The sequence below is a fragment of the Osmia lignaria genome, chromosome 11 (genome assembly GCF_051020975.1).
Source record: "Osmia lignaria lignaria isolate PbOS001 chromosome 11, iyOsmLign1, whole genome shotgun sequence".
Classification (NCBI taxonomy): domain Eukaryota; kingdom Metazoa; phylum Arthropoda; class Insecta; order Hymenoptera; family Megachilidae; genus Osmia; species Osmia lignaria.
The window spans coordinates 6,496,878-6,514,965 of NC_135042.1; the positions used below are offsets into that span (position 1 = coordinate 6,496,878).

At 42.5% G+C, this 18,088-nt stretch overlaps 2 protein-coding genes across 4 annotated transcripts; both read left to right on the forward strand.

Annotated features, from left to right (window-relative positions):
* Positions 1 to 1,717: 1,717 nt before the first annotated feature.
* Positions 1,718 to 15,406, forward strand: LOC117603909 (uncharacterized). 3 transcript variants are annotated; one of them, XM_034323498.2, is made up of 11 exons: positions 1,718 to 3,226; positions 5,292 to 5,465; positions 5,540 to 5,658; positions 5,894 to 6,020; positions 10,154 to 10,334; positions 10,864 to 10,981; positions 11,388 to 11,632; positions 11,865 to 12,152; positions 12,243 to 12,467; positions 12,692 to 12,829; positions 12,932 to 15,406. In XM_034323498.2, exons 3-11 carry the CDS (start codon positions 5,540 to 5,542, stop codon positions 13,069 to 13,071), a joined length of 1,581 nt encoding a protein of 526 aa, XP_034179389.2. In that variant the 5' UTR covers positions 1,718 to 3,226; positions 5,292 to 5,465; the 3' UTR covers positions 13,072 to 15,406. The 3 variants fall into 3 exon arrangements, with proteins under 3 accessions (XP_034179389.2, XP_034179390.2, XP_076547024.1); XM_034323499.2 differs by lacking the exon at positions 1,718 to 3,226 and adding an exon at positions 3,249 to 4,667; XM_076690909.1 differs by lacking the exon at positions 1,718 to 3,226 and adding an exon at positions 4,689 to 5,043.
* Positions 15,407 to 15,618: 212 nt separating this feature from the next.
* LOC117603908 (uncharacterized) lies at positions 15,619 to 18,078 on the forward strand. Its single transcript, XM_034323497.2, has 4 exons — positions 15,619 to 15,781; positions 15,915 to 15,993; positions 16,121 to 16,578; positions 16,659 to 18,078. The coding sequence occupies exons 1-4, from the start codon at positions 15,621 to 15,623 to the stop codon at positions 17,731 to 17,733; spliced, it is 1,773 nt and encodes a 590-aa protein (XP_034179388.2). The 5' UTR covers positions 15,619 to 15,620; the 3' UTR covers positions 17,734 to 18,078.
* Positions 18,079 to 18,088: the final 10 nt, after the last annotated feature.

Here is an 18,088-nt window from a genome sequence, read left to right on the forward strand (position 1 = left end):
GGAGAAAGATGAATAAAAGAGCATTGCACAACGATGGACGGACGCAATAAACGCGTACCTGTCGACGTGCGCTTTTAGAGAACACGCTCGAACGGTGATCGGAATCGACCGGTGTCGGGGATAATCGCGGTTGGTGTCTTCTCATCGAATCGGCTGATCGAGGCTCGATTTGAAACGAGAACCGGACGTATTTACGGCACGAGGAAGAAGAAAGTCGGAATTATGTATTCCGTAAACACAGGCGAATTTATGAAGCGGAAGCAGAGGATCCGTTTCAAACAGAAGGCACAGAAATTCCGCTTTCGCGAGCAGACAAATTTCCATCTAACATCGTCAATCTAGGTCTGACCCATTTGTCCACTTTTCTCTTCCTTTTTATCAAAATCATTTCGTTCCTGACAATTTGAAAATTTTTTTTCAGGGTTAAATACAGACACTGCAGACGATGCTGGATTTATGCAACCCGTTCACTTTCTATTCCCTTATGTCCAAATCGTACAAAGCCGTGACACGAGGAGGGACATTAATTGAACGTTTCCCGGGCCGATGTTCATGGGGACGGTAAACAACGACAACGCCACGTACATTGGCGCAATCGTTACGTAATGCCTGGTACTTCCATGTCCCGTTGATTCGTGGCTCATAATCTTACGATCCAGCCGGATTACAAGAGGTTTGCATCATTTTGAGAAAAAAGAAAACACAGAACAGAGTTCGCCGACAGTGTAGGTCCTACGACGTTGAACAACGCACGTTTTCGAATGGCAATTTATGAGGTAGAAGAGAATTTTGATGGTGTCTGATAGAAACAGGAAGTACACAAGTGTCGCAGAAAAACTTTCACGCTGACACATCCTGGTCAGGGAGGAAAATTTATGGAAGAACGTAAGATCGCTCGATCGGAACTCGCGTAGCCGGTTTCAACGATGCGGTGCTTGCTCGAAACTATTCAGGGCAACCTAGCTGACGTCGTAAAGGTATAAACACCCGACGTCCCGCGAATACTAATTTCCCGTAATCGTTCGTATCCCTTCATCCCGATCATTTTTGTCGAAGCTAGAGACGTTCGTCGTGCAAAACGAATTCCTTTTTGAGAAACGAGAACAAAACAATCAGCCCGAGTATCGATTAATGCTTAGCCCGGCAGAACCAACCTCTTTGCCAGACGAGAACAATAGACCGTGAACGAGTGGCCGTTGCTTGTAGAAGCTAATAACGTCCTACAACGTTAGTTCGCGTTTTTCTTATTCCACGTTTCTCGGAGAAAACGCTGGATAATTGTATTCTGGTCTGAAGAAGACGAACTGAGATGATAAATGATGTACTATGTACTGTAAAACGTAAGATAATGAAAGTTTCTTTTATTCAATGAAAAGGGATTTGTTTAAAAGTGGTAGATTTTATGTAATAACAGCGGCGAGTTGTTTAAATTATTTTAATTTCAAAGTAGGCACAGCGAGTGTATAATTGTTGATTGACGCAAATAGTTTTGAAACCGAGCAGCAAGCATGAAATGCCTGAGATCGCGAGCGTGTTTCGCGGAAAAGGCAACAACCTATGCAATTATTCGCGATATCACTACGTCTCCACTATGTCAATCTAAGCTGGAAGTACTTTTGCATGAATTTCTACACTTTCGGAGTGTACCTGTGGAACGGATTAATCGACATGCTGACTGGATGTCGAGACAGCAATCCCCATGCGGTCATTAAAAGCGTTTCACGCTAATTAACGTGTTACGTTGCCGTCGCTAACAGGAAATTCAATGCATAGTATTTTTAGAAACGGAGGATGGGTCGTTTAACGCATCCTCGAGAGTAATTAATCAGTTTTTTAAGCTTGAGAGTTCGGACTCGGGACTCGGCACTTGGAAAGTTGGGACTCAAGATTTGGAAACGTGGAACTTGGGGCTTTGGACTTGGCACTTAGAAAGTTAGGATTTGGGACTTGGCAACTTGTGGCTTGGGGCTTAGAGCTTGGAAAGTTGAGATTCGAAACTTAGGACTTAAAATTTCCAAGTGATAAATCAGGGACATAGAAATTTATTCCATCATCCACTCGCTCTTCACGCCATCCATCCGGAAGATCGGCGGCGCACGGGACTTGGACAAAATCATTGCTATAATCGTCGTTTCTAACAAAGGGTGAACAAACGACACGACCAACAGCACCCATTTCTTTCCCTCTTGCTGTGCAATCATTAATTACTCAATTTCATCGGATGTTGTTCGTCACGGGATTAAATGCTCGAGTAGTCGAGGTCTATTGCGTGGAGAACAAGAGGGAACGCCATGAATTGCCCTTCCAATCATCCCATTACGCTCGGTTCTGTTCGTACCGTAACCCAGCCCACGGAACTCGGTCTTTTCGTTCTTCTTCGGAAGATGCCATCTGCTCTGCTCTATAAAACAAGCCGTGGAATTCCACGTATTTCATGAACGTAATTCGTTTGGAAATAATTGCACTGCGCGAATGATTGAAAATGATGCAAGATGCGCTGAAACTGAGAATTTCAATTGCTAGCTTGATATACCATTTAATTGGATGTTATTCAATAAACGGTAAATCACTGAAGCGTAGAATTCCAGGGCAAAGTATATACGATTTTTAATATTTTTTTTTTTTCTACAATTTTCTGCGAAAGTTAATTCTTGAAAGGTGCTACTCCACATTCAGAACATCTTGTTCCCTTTCAACCGTCTGTCCCTTATAATTACCCTCGTTAAACGTCGACACACGAAATGCATCATTTAACCCAGACCTTTGCTAAGCAAACGAGACGCTTCAATCCTTGCCTGTTAACGTCGGTACCCTTTTTTGAAGGGCCGTTAAAAGAAACATAAAGATGGACGTAGGTCGTGAACTTCGTTTACGCTTCGACGACGATTCACCGGACAGTGTCAATGTCTCCACAGGATATCCTCGAACACTCGAATGGTAGTTTGTTCTCTGTCTTTTGCAAGGTTCGAGGGCCCAGAATGTACACCGCCCCCTCTGGGAATCCTCCATACCCCACCTTCGTCGGCGTTCTACTTGTCGTTGTCGTGGTCGACAGCTAGGGTCGGAGTTCATTGTGCCACAAGTGCATTCCGAGTGACGGTGACGCCAATTGCTCGTTACGGACTTGCAAGCCAGTTGTGAATCGGTCTGTGAAAGCGTCACTGACATCTCCTTTACTGGCTGCTTCGTCCAGGATCCGATATCCTTCCACGTCCTTGTCATCACGGTACATAAAGTTGCGTCAGTGTTTTGTAGCGAAAGGAAAAGCTTCCGCGATTTTCCATCCCGTTGTTCCGGTGTGATCAAAGATGTTTGTTTCTGTTTAGTTTTGTTAGGGAAAGGGTTGATAATAGTGGTGTTTGTTTGCTTGATTTTGGGCATGTGAGAGGTTTTTCAATTAACCATGTGAAATTTTAATTAATTAGGGCTTCATCGAAGTTCAGGATGTCCGATAGCGATGTTGGTGTGGAAATATTTATTTCAATTTCAGTAAGAATTTTGATAAAACGTTTATGTAGTCATTTTCTTCTAGCTTCAAGCTTTAAATTGATATAGCATAAGCGCTATTTTGTGATAGTTTTATGTCATCAAATATTGCGAGAACTAATTACGCTAGACGGTGATAAATTCTTCGGGGCGTACGAGAAGGAATCGACGTTCCCAAGGCGCGATAATTACGGGTTCCTTGGCGAAAATTAGCGTGTCTAGTATTATTATTTTCTCATCACCTGTGCACGGAAAGTCGTGCGAACAGAGGTGATTTTCTTCCAGCCGACGCCTTCGATCTTCCATTCTTGGTAACCCCGAATCCGAACAAAAGAATCATTCGCGTAACACCAGGGAATCGTGGCCGAGTTTCCTTCGGTTCATCGTCAGACGAAATTTGTCTGCTTGTATAACGCGTAATTGCTGGAAAAAAAAAACTTGGCAAATCGCTGGGGAACGCACGTGTTCGGTATAGAATTCATCACGCGTTCGTAATCGCGAGTGAAATGAAGTCATTCTCTCAACCGATTCGCACCCCGGTACATTTGCATTCTGCTGTAACGAGTTGTCGGCTTCCTCTAACCTAGACCTAACCCACCGAAAGTGAAACGGGAGAAATGGAAAGTTGTTTCAAGCCACAGACTCGTGACCAATAATATCGATTACGCATCGATAATTATAGATTTCTGAATCTATATTTGACTCCTATAAAAGTTTCTCAAATTTTGTATATTTATGTAATTACAAAAATGATTTAGTCTTCCTGGGATTAGAATGAATTTATTCAAGTATCTCCTCAAAGCTTAAACTGCTGAAATGATCAAGATAATTAAGATCCGTGCTAATCTCTCGGGTTAATCTAAATTCCAAGTTTAGATCGTCCGAAGATAGAATCTCTATTTGAATTTCAAACTCTTCCAACATCAGGTTCGTTCATGGAACACGTCATGATTCAAAAGTGAGAAATTTCTCACGATGGTGACAGCTGTGTTGGAAGTTCTGAAATTGTTTCTCCTGATCTTTCTATCGTACACGAAGGAAAAAAAAGAGACGGGAGATTGAATTATAAACCACATGTGGCGTTACTCAAGCCAGGAGTATAGAGCGTTAGTCGGTGACATTAAATGCGGCTGAAAGTGCCAGCCGTCTGGTGGTGTATTAGTTCCATTATCGATTTCACGGTACGTTGAAGTGGAAATAACCATAATATTCGCAAGGATATTTGTACTTTGTTACGAAAGATTCATCTGTGTGAAAGGAAAATCATTAGTGTCATTAGGGCTCTATGAACAAACTGGATCATTTATATCCAAGTCTAGTTGTAACCATTTTAAACATTCTTTTTTTACTTATCAGTCGGTGAAATTGTTTGAGAATCATACGACCCATCGACGACTTATTTACAATCGAGACGTGTGTTGATGAACCGTCGCTCGTATATCGCGCAGCAAATCAGCCAAGCCAATTGGAGCAACTTAGCGTTTCCTGTCGTGAAGAACGTCCTTTGAAAGGGACCGTCTGTCCCTCTTACATCAAATATCGGCTACGCAATTTCCGGTAGGAACGTCTGAGTATACGATACCCCTTGTTCCTTTCTCTTTGTGAAACAGCGGTTAAAGGACAATAAAATAAAATATAATGTTTCCTATTTCATTCGATGGGTAAAACCATCGTTTGCTCGCGTTCGAGTAAAATGGTAACTGGTGAAGAATGTCTTGAACGCTTTTCCTTCGCGTAATAAGCACGTAATATATTCTATTCGTCTCGTATCTCGCGTTACCGATAGTAACAGGACACTTTTGCAGTTAGAGACGACCGCTTAACGGCTGATATTTCCGTTTGTTTCCGGCGCAAGAATGGCACTCGAGACGATGGAGGCGTCGCATTTGCTCATTCGATGGCGACGTTCATTCAGTTCATTTACTAAATCATCATTCTAAATAGATTCTACCTTAACTGTATAATAATATTTAATAAAAGTAAGTATCGTAGATCAGTAGAGATTTTTTCGTTGCATCTATCTTTGATGGCGATGTAACGCGAATTCTTACAGATGATACAAGGTTGTGGAGTGGAAATGAGTGTCGCGATTATTTGGAAGTTACTCTTGATGCTGGCGATGTCTTCTTCGAGGGTGTTTTCAGCGGACAATGTGTGTCCAAGAACGGAAAAGTGAGTACCCAATCTTTTGTATGAAGATGCAAATTAGGCTGAAACGTTGGACGAAAGTTGGAATAGTATTTAGACTTGGTATACGCTCGTGGCAGTCTTTTATCGAGGACAGATGAAACACTTTCGCGAAGGAACCTTGACAGTAACCCAGACTCGTTAGTTTATTACGCTTTCCGGTCGGGCCCGATAAGGATATCGCGAGAGAAACAGATAGTTAATTGATCAAACATTACAGTTACACGGTCACGTCGATGGAAACGTACACAGAGCCGGTTATCGTGAATACGTTCACCTGGTGTCTACAGATCCCACCCAGGTGTCCGAAGACGCGGACCGAGATGAGACAACGATATCGCGTAAAGGTGAGCATCTATTCTTTCGAATGGCATTATTTTGGTTAATAAAGGAATGTTCTGATTGCTATACAATTACATTTTCTATTAAATATGTTACAAATGAAATTTGACGTTAACGAAGCCTTCCAATTGCACTGAAAATGAAATTCTTTAAAAAGAGAACCCAGGTTGCGACAAGATTTTCTATTTCTTATCTTCCGTTCAATCTTCGCAATTCAACATAGCTGTGATTAAAGAAAATTTCTAATACGGTGATCTTATCTATCGATCTTGCGAAAATAATACAATTTTCCTCGTTTTCCCGGCAATAATTGCAGCATGCCCGGAGGATTTGCAAGCAAATACCCGGAGCGTAATTAACGAAAGTTAAACGCAGAGCGGAACGATTCGATACGCTTTGAAGCGGGTCTCTAGCGTTCACTTCGAATCGAAACGAAGATACAAACCTGGTTAGATAAAGATAATTACTATTACTATGATTAATTCATACGATAGTCCTGTTACATCGATCGATTAATTACCGTCGAGCTACGATAAATCAATTGATCCCCTGATTCCTGTTTTTCAATTTATCTACCGATCGATCGCGATTTTAACCACGATTTCGGTAGCTGTTTAATATACACGATCGGCAGGTAAAAAGGGGACTTATGTAACCTGATCGATCTACATCCACACATGGAGCAATCAATTGCTACCGGAAGAAAGCGAGTACTATGTTTCATGCAAATGCGGTGACTGGGTGAAAAGGGACGCAGGAGAAACTATACGTAGGGTGTTGAGGAAGTTGTTTCAAGAAAATTCTAAAAAATTCTATATTTATTCATAACGATAGTACAATAGCAATTGAATTTTCCAATGAATTTAAATTCTACCCGATACGCGTTTCGTAACGTGTTCGCGTTCTAATTGTTGAAAAGGAACAAATGGTAACAAGACAGTGTTGCGGTTTTTCCTGAGAAAACGTATCGACAGAGTAATTTTTCAATTAGATCGACGAGTATCGAAGCCTGTTTCGAAGTCTGCCCGTGTTTACATGCACGCTCGCTGATGATCGAGATAATAAATCGCCGGAAGAGAAAAGAGGTCTCGCCTAAACGTCTCGTTTCGCAATCAGCCTGCTACACGAACGCAAGAACGGCCGGATTGAAATAGAAAATCGCGAATCGCACGGAACACACGCGCCCACGAAAGTACATGCGTGCAACGTAAAGATACTTCGCTGTTCATATTTGGAGTCCTATAAACTTTCAAATTAGAATTTGCAATTTTTTTCAAAAAGATACCATGGCGATTAAGAAACCGACGGTCACGCGTTGCGCTGACAATAAAAGCATATTCCTATGAGAAAGCTATGGTACCATCGAACGCACACCATATAAACGTTGCCCAAGTATCTCACGGTTAGAGTAGACTTAATATTTATTGCGTAGGAACATCGCGATGTATTTTGCTCCGCATTACACCGGCCTGTTACGTAATAAGAACGTGTACCACCGCGAAAAGGACTTTCGAGCGGACTTCTCGCCGATCGAATCGTTTGATCGCTGAATAAGATTCCCGAGACTTTCATAGTATCCGTTATAATAGTTGCTAATTAGCCTTCGAACGCTATTAAAATTAACGTAGGAGAAGGTGAATATTATCAAGAACAGCTCGAGTTAGCCAATACCAGAGATAGTAATCCAAGCATTACCGAGACAATGAGAGTAGTCCTTGAACGAGTTGCAAAGTAGAATTATGATGCTTTAAATCGCGCAAAGACGACCGGAATGACGTGTACGAATGTAGGTATCGTATGATAGGAAGAAACGGTACGTGTTGTTCGAAAGGTATTACAGGATATCCTAGAAAATGGAACGATACGAAGGACCCGCTTTGAAAATGAAACGAGATCGTAGAAAGGGATACCGCGAAATAGAAGCGGATTAAGAATCGAAGACGTGGTCGGTCGTTCGACGTTTCGAGGTCGCTCGACGTTTTCTACGGACAGAAAACGGAGTTGCATAATTTTTTAGGCAATTACGCATTTACAGCGATAATCGTAGACAACGAGAGAATTGTTACTACAGAAAAATTAGTCGACGGGTATTATTTAATTAGAATCCGAAAACAAGAAATAGTTACGTAAAAGAACGTCCGTGCCACTTTCGTTACTAGCTGTATCATAAATATTGTCACAATTACTGTCGTTGTTATTAATCACAACTGTCTTAATTAATTCTTTCGCATCCATCGAACTTGTCAACGATTGTGTAACAAGAGTAACGAGAACGTTTTAGACACGAAAATATTTGTCTAAAATCGAAAGGACCAAAGTTCCAAATCCCGATAAAACGACTTCTTCTTCAACTATGTTTCACGCTAAATTTGTTCTCTGGCTCGTACACTGCTATTTCCAGTTGGAAATTGGATTATTATATAGATAATATCGAATATTCTCGTCAATTCTAATTCACTTCAATTTACCTTCAATTTACCATTAAGGAAAATACAGCATTGTATATGTCAGAGAACCGTGGTTACGCGATAACTCGTTCGAACGGTAAATTACGAATGATCGCATTGGAACGAGGCGGAATTATCATGGGTAAAAGTGTTTCTCAAATAGAGCCACGTGGGAAACGCAAACGTAAATCGTAGATATTAATATCCCCACAGAATTGGTGCAGTCCTTAACAACCTGGTTAAAATCGTCGTTTGAATAAACGAGAAAAACCTTTACCCTGTTGGATTAATTAGGAGTTTGTATAAATCGAAGATCGGTGGACCTCCATAACGTTCGGAGAAACTTGAATACCCAACTAAGGGAATAAAGCATGGAATATCCTGGTAAAACTTTCATGAAAGACGGAAATCACGTGCTTTGAATGATCTATGAAAACAAGTATTTCACGACACGAGGAATCGATTAAATCGGCATCCATTCGATATCGTCGACGCTGAAACGTTCGACTCGACGTTGGAACGCGAGCGTAATGGACTTTGCTCGATGTTGAAAGATTCGCCGGAATCGCGGCGCGATATCGTTAATTGACACATTAACGAAACGGTGTTCGCCATCAGAATTTCAAATGACGCGTTTTTCTTCGGCGTGAAAGCAAAGTAACTTCATCAGATATTTCAACAGCTTCGACGAAGGAACAAGGGAAGATATCGATGATTTATCGTACGAGAGATTTCCTTTCTCTAATTCTACGATCGAGTCGTGTTCGAACGCTTTCATTTTTTTTTTTTTTCTAACACTTAGAATATATCGCTTGAACTCGATTCGCGATCGTATTGCGTGCGTAATAAGCGACCAGTGATTAATCCGCTGGCAATTTACTTGCATAACGAATTCCTCCTCTGCCAGATGAAATAAGAAACTCAGAGACGTTAATTGCAACATTAGACCGGTGGTGATCAACGGCGTCACCTGTACACGGTAATCGACTTTATCACACTCCGCTATCTGGTAATGTCGGTAGTAAAGAAACAAGCGAATTTTTTCCCGGAAGAAATGCAATAAGAACGGATACTGGACGTTTCACGCGTCAAATGATCAATTCTATCTAATTAATAGTACAATAAGATAAGGTGAGCGGTCAATTTAGGAACAAAAGCTATGATTTGTCTATCTGGAAATTATATCAACCTTTTTGCATGAAACTGACGGACCAGAATGACAGACACGTAATTTATGAAGTTAGACTTCGATTTTATCTCACGTATCTGCTTACAACTTATTACGAAGGAAACACCTCGTGTTACTTTACCTTTCATTTTTCATCGAGAACAAGTACTTTCGTTCTTACACGAGAATCCGAACGATTCGCATCCAGTTGCAGAGGGTAACCAGAGGAAAATGGGACCATTTCCAAAGATCCACTAGACACGCTGCCAGAACGGGCTTGCTCGATGGCTTACGTGGCCTAATTTCTGCTCGTTGATCGTTCTCCTAACCATCGTGCATTAACTTCTGCTCGAAATTCTCACGATTCAACGAGCTATTCCATTCGAACGAATGTCTCGTAGCAACGACGATGTTAATCGAGTTAGCGAACAGAAAAATAACGAGGATAAGTTGATGTAGATTCCGTGGAAATCGATCGTTCGTGTCACCCTTAGAGAGGGATAATCTTGTTTTCACTTTCTAGACAGAGTGGAAGACCAGGAGAGTGATCGAGTGCTGCGAAGGCTATAAAATGATCACGAGCAGTGACAGCATGACAGGCATCAGGTGTCTGCCACTTTGCGAAAAATGTCACTCGGGAATTTGCGTCTCTCCGAACCAGTGTTACTGCGATCCTGGATATCACGGAGATAACTGTACGATCGGTAAGGTCTTTCTTTTTTCTTTTTTCAATTATCACAAGCGATCACCTTCCGCCCCTGTGACATTTTAATGATTAAATAACAAATCAATGCAATCGATTATTTCCATATAAATACGTCTCGTCATTGTGATCGAGGGAAGAAAAACACGAAATTCCGCAACAGAGAGGATAAATTTCACGCTCGACGAAACAGACCGACCTTCCTTCGTCGCAAGAACGCGAGCAAATAAATTTCACGCGAACGTGGCTTCCTTTTTTGAAATCGATGATTCGACGCCGCCCATTTTTTCTCCCTTTCAACGTTCTGTTTGTACATCGATTTTTCAGATATTACAAAAAAAAAAAAAGAACGCATTTATTATCAGGGAATTTCCGTAATTACATCATGGATCGAAAGTGCATCATAGCGAAAGCGAAAAATGTTGCAGGAACTCGAAATTTACTAAAACGTTTCGACTTGAACAAATGTTTAAGTTGTATTTGTGATTTTTTGCAGAAAGAAACTTTACAGCGATGATATCGTGTTACAGAGTGTCCAAGAGGCACGTGGGGCTCGCTGTGCAAAGAGAAATGCAACTGCACCGAGGACGTACCTTGCAATCCCGTAAATGGACTGTGTGCGTGTCCGCCAGGATTACGTGGACAAACGTAAGCAAGGCTGCGTCTGCAGTGCACAGATTTCCTTTCTATCATCAAGAGAACGCTTGGTACTGTCGAACGAGATTAAATCTGGGTTAACAGAACGATTCCGCCTAATTGAATAATAGTCACGACAATTGTTATCGCAATTCTTATTGCTAGTGTTGCAATCGTTAATAAGAATAGTTAAAATTAAAAGAAAAAAAGTTTTCTTCACTCACTTCTATCAGACGCAGAACAGGAAAGCACTTGTTTATCACTGAAGAAATAACTCCAATAAAATAACTTAATGTTTCTAGTTGACTCGACCGGTTCCATTGACTTCTACGATATTACATAAACATCCGATACTATACTATAATGATTGAAACTACTTAATCAACCGGTAGTACATAATTGCTATTTTCCATTACAGGTGTAACGAGTCGTGTCCAGATGATCGTTGGGGTCCCGAATGTGCATTTCCATGCGAATGCAAGAATGCACCGAACGCGTGTCACCCCGAAACAGGTCGATGCATCGGGAACGACGTTTCCGCGATGAACGATAGTTACTCACAGAATCTTGACGAAGAGAACAAGGAACCGGTGAACTTCACGATCGTCGATCATAACGGGGATCCTACGCGAATTTGGCAAACGACGGAAAGTCCGACAGAAGGTAATAAATAAAGAGATTCTGTTCGAGGCGTGATATTTATTCGCGTGATGCAACTAAGTTGAACGAAAGTCTCGGTCCTAAATACATAATAGCGCGTCTAGGCAAACCATGGTCGGCTAAATGGAAGACGACGCAAAAAGAAACGCGTAGAAACTCTAATGTCAAACGTATCACGCGTTTACGTAACGATCACAAATCAAAAGTTCCTCCTTTTGTTCGGATGTTATCGAAGATGTAGCCGGTTACCAGACGCTCGCCACCACGGTTAATCCTGGCAGAACGAGCAGCCCGGAAGCGACGAACGTCTCGAGCTCGGATCAGATGAAAATTAGGACACGAGAAGAGGGCAACTCGAGCACCGCCAGGCCTGTGATCGTTTTAGTTTCCGTCCCAGAACGGAGACGGAACGTTGAAAAGGAACGAGGGAAATTCGCGATGAAGAATCCCTTCTTGGGACACATCGGCGACAACGTTGATATCGTACCTCCTAAGACCGATTACGTTAAGAACATTCACAAAGGTAAAGATTATGTTGAACGTTCAAACGTTTCACTTTATTGAAAGTGAAATTGTGAACGTTTAAAATGAACCTTAAGCTATTGATCTGTAGTAGACAACGTTCAGCCAGCCCCGATACCCCTGGACATAGCACTAATCGTGGTAGCTTCGATCGTATCTTTGGGATTGACCTCGGTAGCCGTGGTGATGATTCTCCACATGCGTTCGAAACTGCTCGAAACAGCCAGGTTATCCATTTACGAGGAAGCAAAGACGAAGAATCAAGAGAACCCAAGTGCAACGAGGATCTCCTCGATAGTCATGGCTGCTCTTCCTCGTGAGTATAGCTCCATCCATCCTTGACCTGGATCGCATCCTATCTCGTTAACCATCTTGAACTATGACCGAGGTGCGAATTACTCGCAAAGGATTAGAATATCTTATCAAGATGCGTTTTCCCTTTCCCTCGTTGCTGCATTCAATTTCTATTATAAATTCTGCATACCGAATCGTGTCAATACAACGATGCACCATTGTACGTGTGTGCTGTCGAAATTACAGAAACTCCAAGCCTGAGCCCCTTGTTTGCGTCCACTTCGGAGCCAAGAACGGTATTTCCGGTGAACAGTATCGATCCTTCGAGCAACTATGCCAACGGATCTGCCACGATCGGTTTTCGTGTAACCGGTGATCTACGCGGTGAGTTTTCTTCCTATTTTTATTCGCGAAACAATTTTTTCTTTTTTTTTTGAAATATTGGAGAAATGATGGAAATCTTTTTTTTGTTTGTTTCTTTTTCAGAGTTTCTGCAGGACGATCACTACGATCGACCACCGTCGACACGGATTCGTTTACAGAACGATTTTGACGCGAACACGGAACACGTTTACGACGAAATCCCATTGCAATCGAGCCCTTTACACTGTCGTAAAAACGCGTGAAGGGATCGTCGGTGTGAATTATAAATCGACCCTAATGTATTGAATGTAGGAGAAACTTGGTATGTTTGGTTTGCAAAGTGAAAACCGTGTCTCGTACAGAAAATTATAGTATTGTATAATATCTATTAACTGGTTAACTAACGGTGCAAACATTCGTTAGACAGACTGTAATTAGAATTATCGAGTGATACGATCGTATTACTTTTCGATTCTCCACGGTAGTCAGCGGGTTAATCACGCGAAACGTGTAATCTTTCACTTGAACGTTTCTAACGTAATACCTCGTCCAATTATCAACTCGATAATCCGGTTCAATAATTTCGTTTGTTTTTCTACGTTGAATAATTTCGCTGGTAAGGAGGATGATGTCATTGACAAGTCCGGTACCAGTCATCAATGACCTCGCCAGGTCAACGCATAGAATTTCACTGAAGAAAGCGGTGTCTTATCTCGCCGTTGTTCGAGTCAAGCTCGCGTGCGATTCCGAAGGCGGATGTGAAAGAGTCAGTTCGTCTACGGGTTCGTAGGAAAAATCTAACCGGACTGGTTTCCGACCTTACGCGGGCTCGTTTAGCGTGCAAGGCTGAACGTGACTGCAATCGGTTCCTTGGTCGGGTAGAAAAACGACCCTGGGTTAACGGCGCCGATTATATTATCCAACAGGGCGTGTACCACGACGAGACAGCTTTTCCTCGCTCTCTTTGACGTCAATCGACTTGCATTCGAGCCCCCGACGACGTCAACCATGAACACGCGAACTTTTTACACCGGTTACACCATAAACGAACGGTGACTGGAACTAAGTTGCGAAATGAAAAAATTAGAGGGACCAGTCGTTCAATGGATTATTCAAAACGGGGTTGTGTTCTTAACTGCAGATTGGGGGTTGATTCTTATTATTCGTGGTTGCAGTGGAATGTTTGTTGTATTAAATTAAGGGTTAAGTTTGATTTTTGTTCGTGTAAATAAGATGATACGTATACCAAAGAATTTGTATTCCAAAGAAGAGTAAGTTTAAAATAATTCATAAGATTTACGCTTAATATTCATTTCGTATCATCGGATAGCGATAAGCGAGTCGTGTTCCGATTAAACTTAAGGCTGCACTTACGAAGCGTTGTCATCATCGATAATAATAAATTCATCACGAATTTATGTCAGGCGAACAACGCGTTCTTTCGTCATGACGTGCGAGAAACAGCGGGGAGAAGGAAAAAATGAAGAAAAATAGATAGCTCGTAATTGGAATAGCTCGAAGATAATCTCAGCCAACCGTACTGAATTTTACCATGATATATTATCGCGTATAGAACTCGGAATATCTTCTAAAAATTGTTTAATTTATTCTCGGTAGATCACTGATTTCTCGTATCATTCTTTTTTTCCAATTATCACAACCAGGCCAAAGCTTTCAGTTTTTATCGTAGTTTAAAAATAGGGCAACCGAGTGACCGTCGCGGTTGGCGGACTCTCGGCTGGGTCGTTTTTATCAGTCAGACGCTGCATCCTTTGTAAAGAGAACAGCGATATCGACGGATTACATAAACTAGCAATAAACGGAACTTTCGAAACGTTTCCGTCCCGTTGTTTGAAGAAAACTTCGAAACGCGTACCTCATCTCGAGAAACCTGTCAAGTTATACCGAGTTTCCTTTTGATTTCGAGTCACGCTCGATTCTGCCTCGATAGGCGAGCCAATTCAATCATCGATCGAAGACCGTTCGATCAAAGCTCACGAGTGACCCTGGATTCTCAAGGTTCGTCATGTACGTTTCTACAGAGTCGTAATTGATAATAACGAAACGGTTATCGAAATTACGTTTGTGCGAGACAAATGTTCCCTTCCGTGGTCGCTGATAACCAAAAGCTAAACAAGAGAAAAGGAAAAAGAAGAAGGGAAACAAGCAAGGATGAAAGTACTGTGAACCCACGTCGACTGCTGGCTAATCGAAGCTCACGATGACCCTGATTTATTATATGTGTACTTGTAATTGATAATTATAAACGTTTATCAAAATTACGACTATCTCGAAGAAGCGTTCCTTTCCTTGATTACGAAAAAACGAAGATACAAATAAATATAAACAAGAAGAAGAAAAACTGAATGGTCCAAGCGATTCCTCTGAACTCGGAATTGGATACTATTCGATGAAAGCCCACGGTGACCCTGGTCTCTCGATCTTCGTCGTACACGCTTCAGTAGTCGTAACTGATAATAATAGACACTTATCAAAATTCAAACGTATCTTTGAAGCGGATGTTCCCTTCCTTAGCCGTGGATTCCAAGAAGCTAGATCGTAAAAAAGGAGAAAAGAAAAAAAAATTAAAACGAGAGGAGCCGTGTAGCTGAAGTGATTTCTGTGAACTCAACCAATTTCGACATTCGGATGCAGCCGCGATTCATAAACATTTCTGCGAACAACTACGCAGTCTGATGGAAAGTGATGGTAACTGCTGTGACCCCGCCGCGTCAATGTTATCGGGGAAGATGTCATCGCGCGCGTACCGAAAATAAGAATTCAGTTGTTCGTTCGTGCTCGTTCGTTCAAGATGAGAGAATCACTGATCATTTGCTCGGTCGTTTTAACGCTCTTCGCCGTAGACACTTTGGCTATCGAAGGTGTCAAAGGTGGCCATCGATCTCATCGACCGAATCAAAGCGGAGGTCTTAACAGTACCATTCAGGCAGGACTTTGTTACAAAAGGATACCGTGAGTAACGTTAAATAAATAAATAAAATTTCCATCAAACGTGTTGTTCTAATTGCAAGATGTGAACATGCAACGAACAATCTCTGTTCTTAATTATCCTGACGAATTTCGTATTTCTTTTTCTATTTTTCAGTTATGCGGATGCACTAGCGTTGAACTCCACTGGACAGTTCCCTCATAACACCCTTCCCTCTACCAACGAGAACGAGCCGGTAAATATACCATTGATACCAAGTTGCACCACGCAATAGAGTTAACAGTACCCCAGGGTAAAATTTAGATGCACCTCGAGTTTCGAATAAAAATAAATTACATTTTGCAATCACGATTCGTTGTTAGACTAACGGATGGATCACGATTTTGGACTGCTGCGATGGCTACGAGCGTAACATTACTTCCGGAGGCTGCGAGCCTCGTTGCATTCAAGGATGCTTAGGTGGAAGATGCACCGCGCCGAACGTTTGCACCTGTTCACCGGGTTGGTTCCCGCAGGAGGGTGTTTGCATGCCCTATTGCGATAGACCGTGCCAGAAGGATGCTTACTGTTTCTCGGCGAACGTGTGCGCCTGTAAGCTAGGCTACGACGAGGTGAACGGCGAGTGTAAACCGATTTGTCCAGGGGGCTGTAGGAACGGTGACTGCGTGGCACCCCGTGTGTGCAGGTGCAAGACGGGATACGTGCTTCGGGCGTCCTCTGAAAGTACCGGGATCGAATCGAAGGAATGCGTACCTGTCTGCGAGAATGGTTGCCGTAACGGGGAGTGCACTGCTCCGGGTGTATGCAGTTGCAACGAAGGGTAAAGTTTCTTTAATGGTTTCGTTTAATTTGAAATATCAGTGGACCATAATTTAGTTAACAAATTGATGCATTTCACAGGTACACAAATCCTCCAGAAGACAGGGAATCCTGTGTACCGAGGTGTCCTGCTGGATGCATCAACGGCGAATGCATCTCTCCAGGTGTTTGTAAATGTAAATCAGGCTTTACTCTCGATTCCAGTAACAAGTGCATTCCAGAGTGTCCTCAAGGTTGCGCGAACGGCGAGTGCGTTGCACCAGGTGTCTGCAAGTGCAGACAAGGCTACACCACCGACTCCTCCAACAATTGTGTCCCGGAGTGTCGTCAAGGTTGTAGCAACGGCGAGTGTGTCGCTCCAGGTGTCTGCAATTGTAGACCAGGTTATACTCTAGACTTCGCCAACAAGTGCAGCCCGGATTGTCCTCAGGGATGCGAGAACGGTGAATGCGTCGCTCCAGGAGTCTGCAACTGCAACATAGGCTTCTCTCGCGACTCGAACGGCATATGTGTCCCTCTGACCAGTCTATCCAGCACTTCCTCTCAGTGCAGATCCGGTTGCGGACCAAACGGTACCTGCGTAGGTCCTAATCGATGTGCCTGCGATCTGGGCTATCGCGTTGACCCAGATACCGGCAAGTGTATCCCAGCCGCGATGTCGTTCCAATGTAGAAACGGCTGTGGCTCTCATGGTTTTTGCGTTGGTCCGGACTTGTGCATCTGCGATTACGGTTTGAACGTAGATCCCGACACCGGAAGGTGTCCCGAACCACGACCGACCGTTCAACCATCGTCCCAGTGCAGATACAGCTGCGGGCCGAACAGTGAATGCGTAGGTCCTGATACTTGCGCGTGTAATCGTGGATTCGTGATGGACCGGGCTAGCAGAAGGTGCGTCCCTGAGACTTCGTCGCAGATGGGCGAGCCCATCTGCGAGATGCCGTGCATCAACGGTGAGTGCACTGGTCTGAATCAGTGCAGCTGCAAACGCGGTTACATGATGGATCCTAACGACGTGACACGAACCAGGTGTCTACCTGTGTGCATCGGTGGATGCCCGAACGGAGTCTGTTCTGGGCCTAACTTCTGTATCTGTAATCTTGGCTACAGGAAGGAAACTGGCGTTAAGGGTAGACAGAGATGTGTTCCAGTTTAAATAAACCTTTCTTCTTTTATTATCAATCTTTCTCGTAGTATAATAAAATTTTATTTAACACGTTTTAAATTTTATATTATTTCTCTAATATATGAAAGTTTTTCGTTTAATAATTTCAGTGCCTAATTATGATCGATGCATCGTTGGTGATTAGACACACTTCGTTCGAGTGCAAGTAGGTTATATAAGAAATTGTATAACTGCCAGTTGGGTTTCTGTACGAGTGAAATTGTACCTTAAAAAAACGAGATATGTATCATCGATAACTATTGTTTAGATCTTAGATAGCGTTGGTCAATTTGTATAATTGTTCATAAATAAAGTGAATAACGTTCGACAAAGAAATGGTGCACGT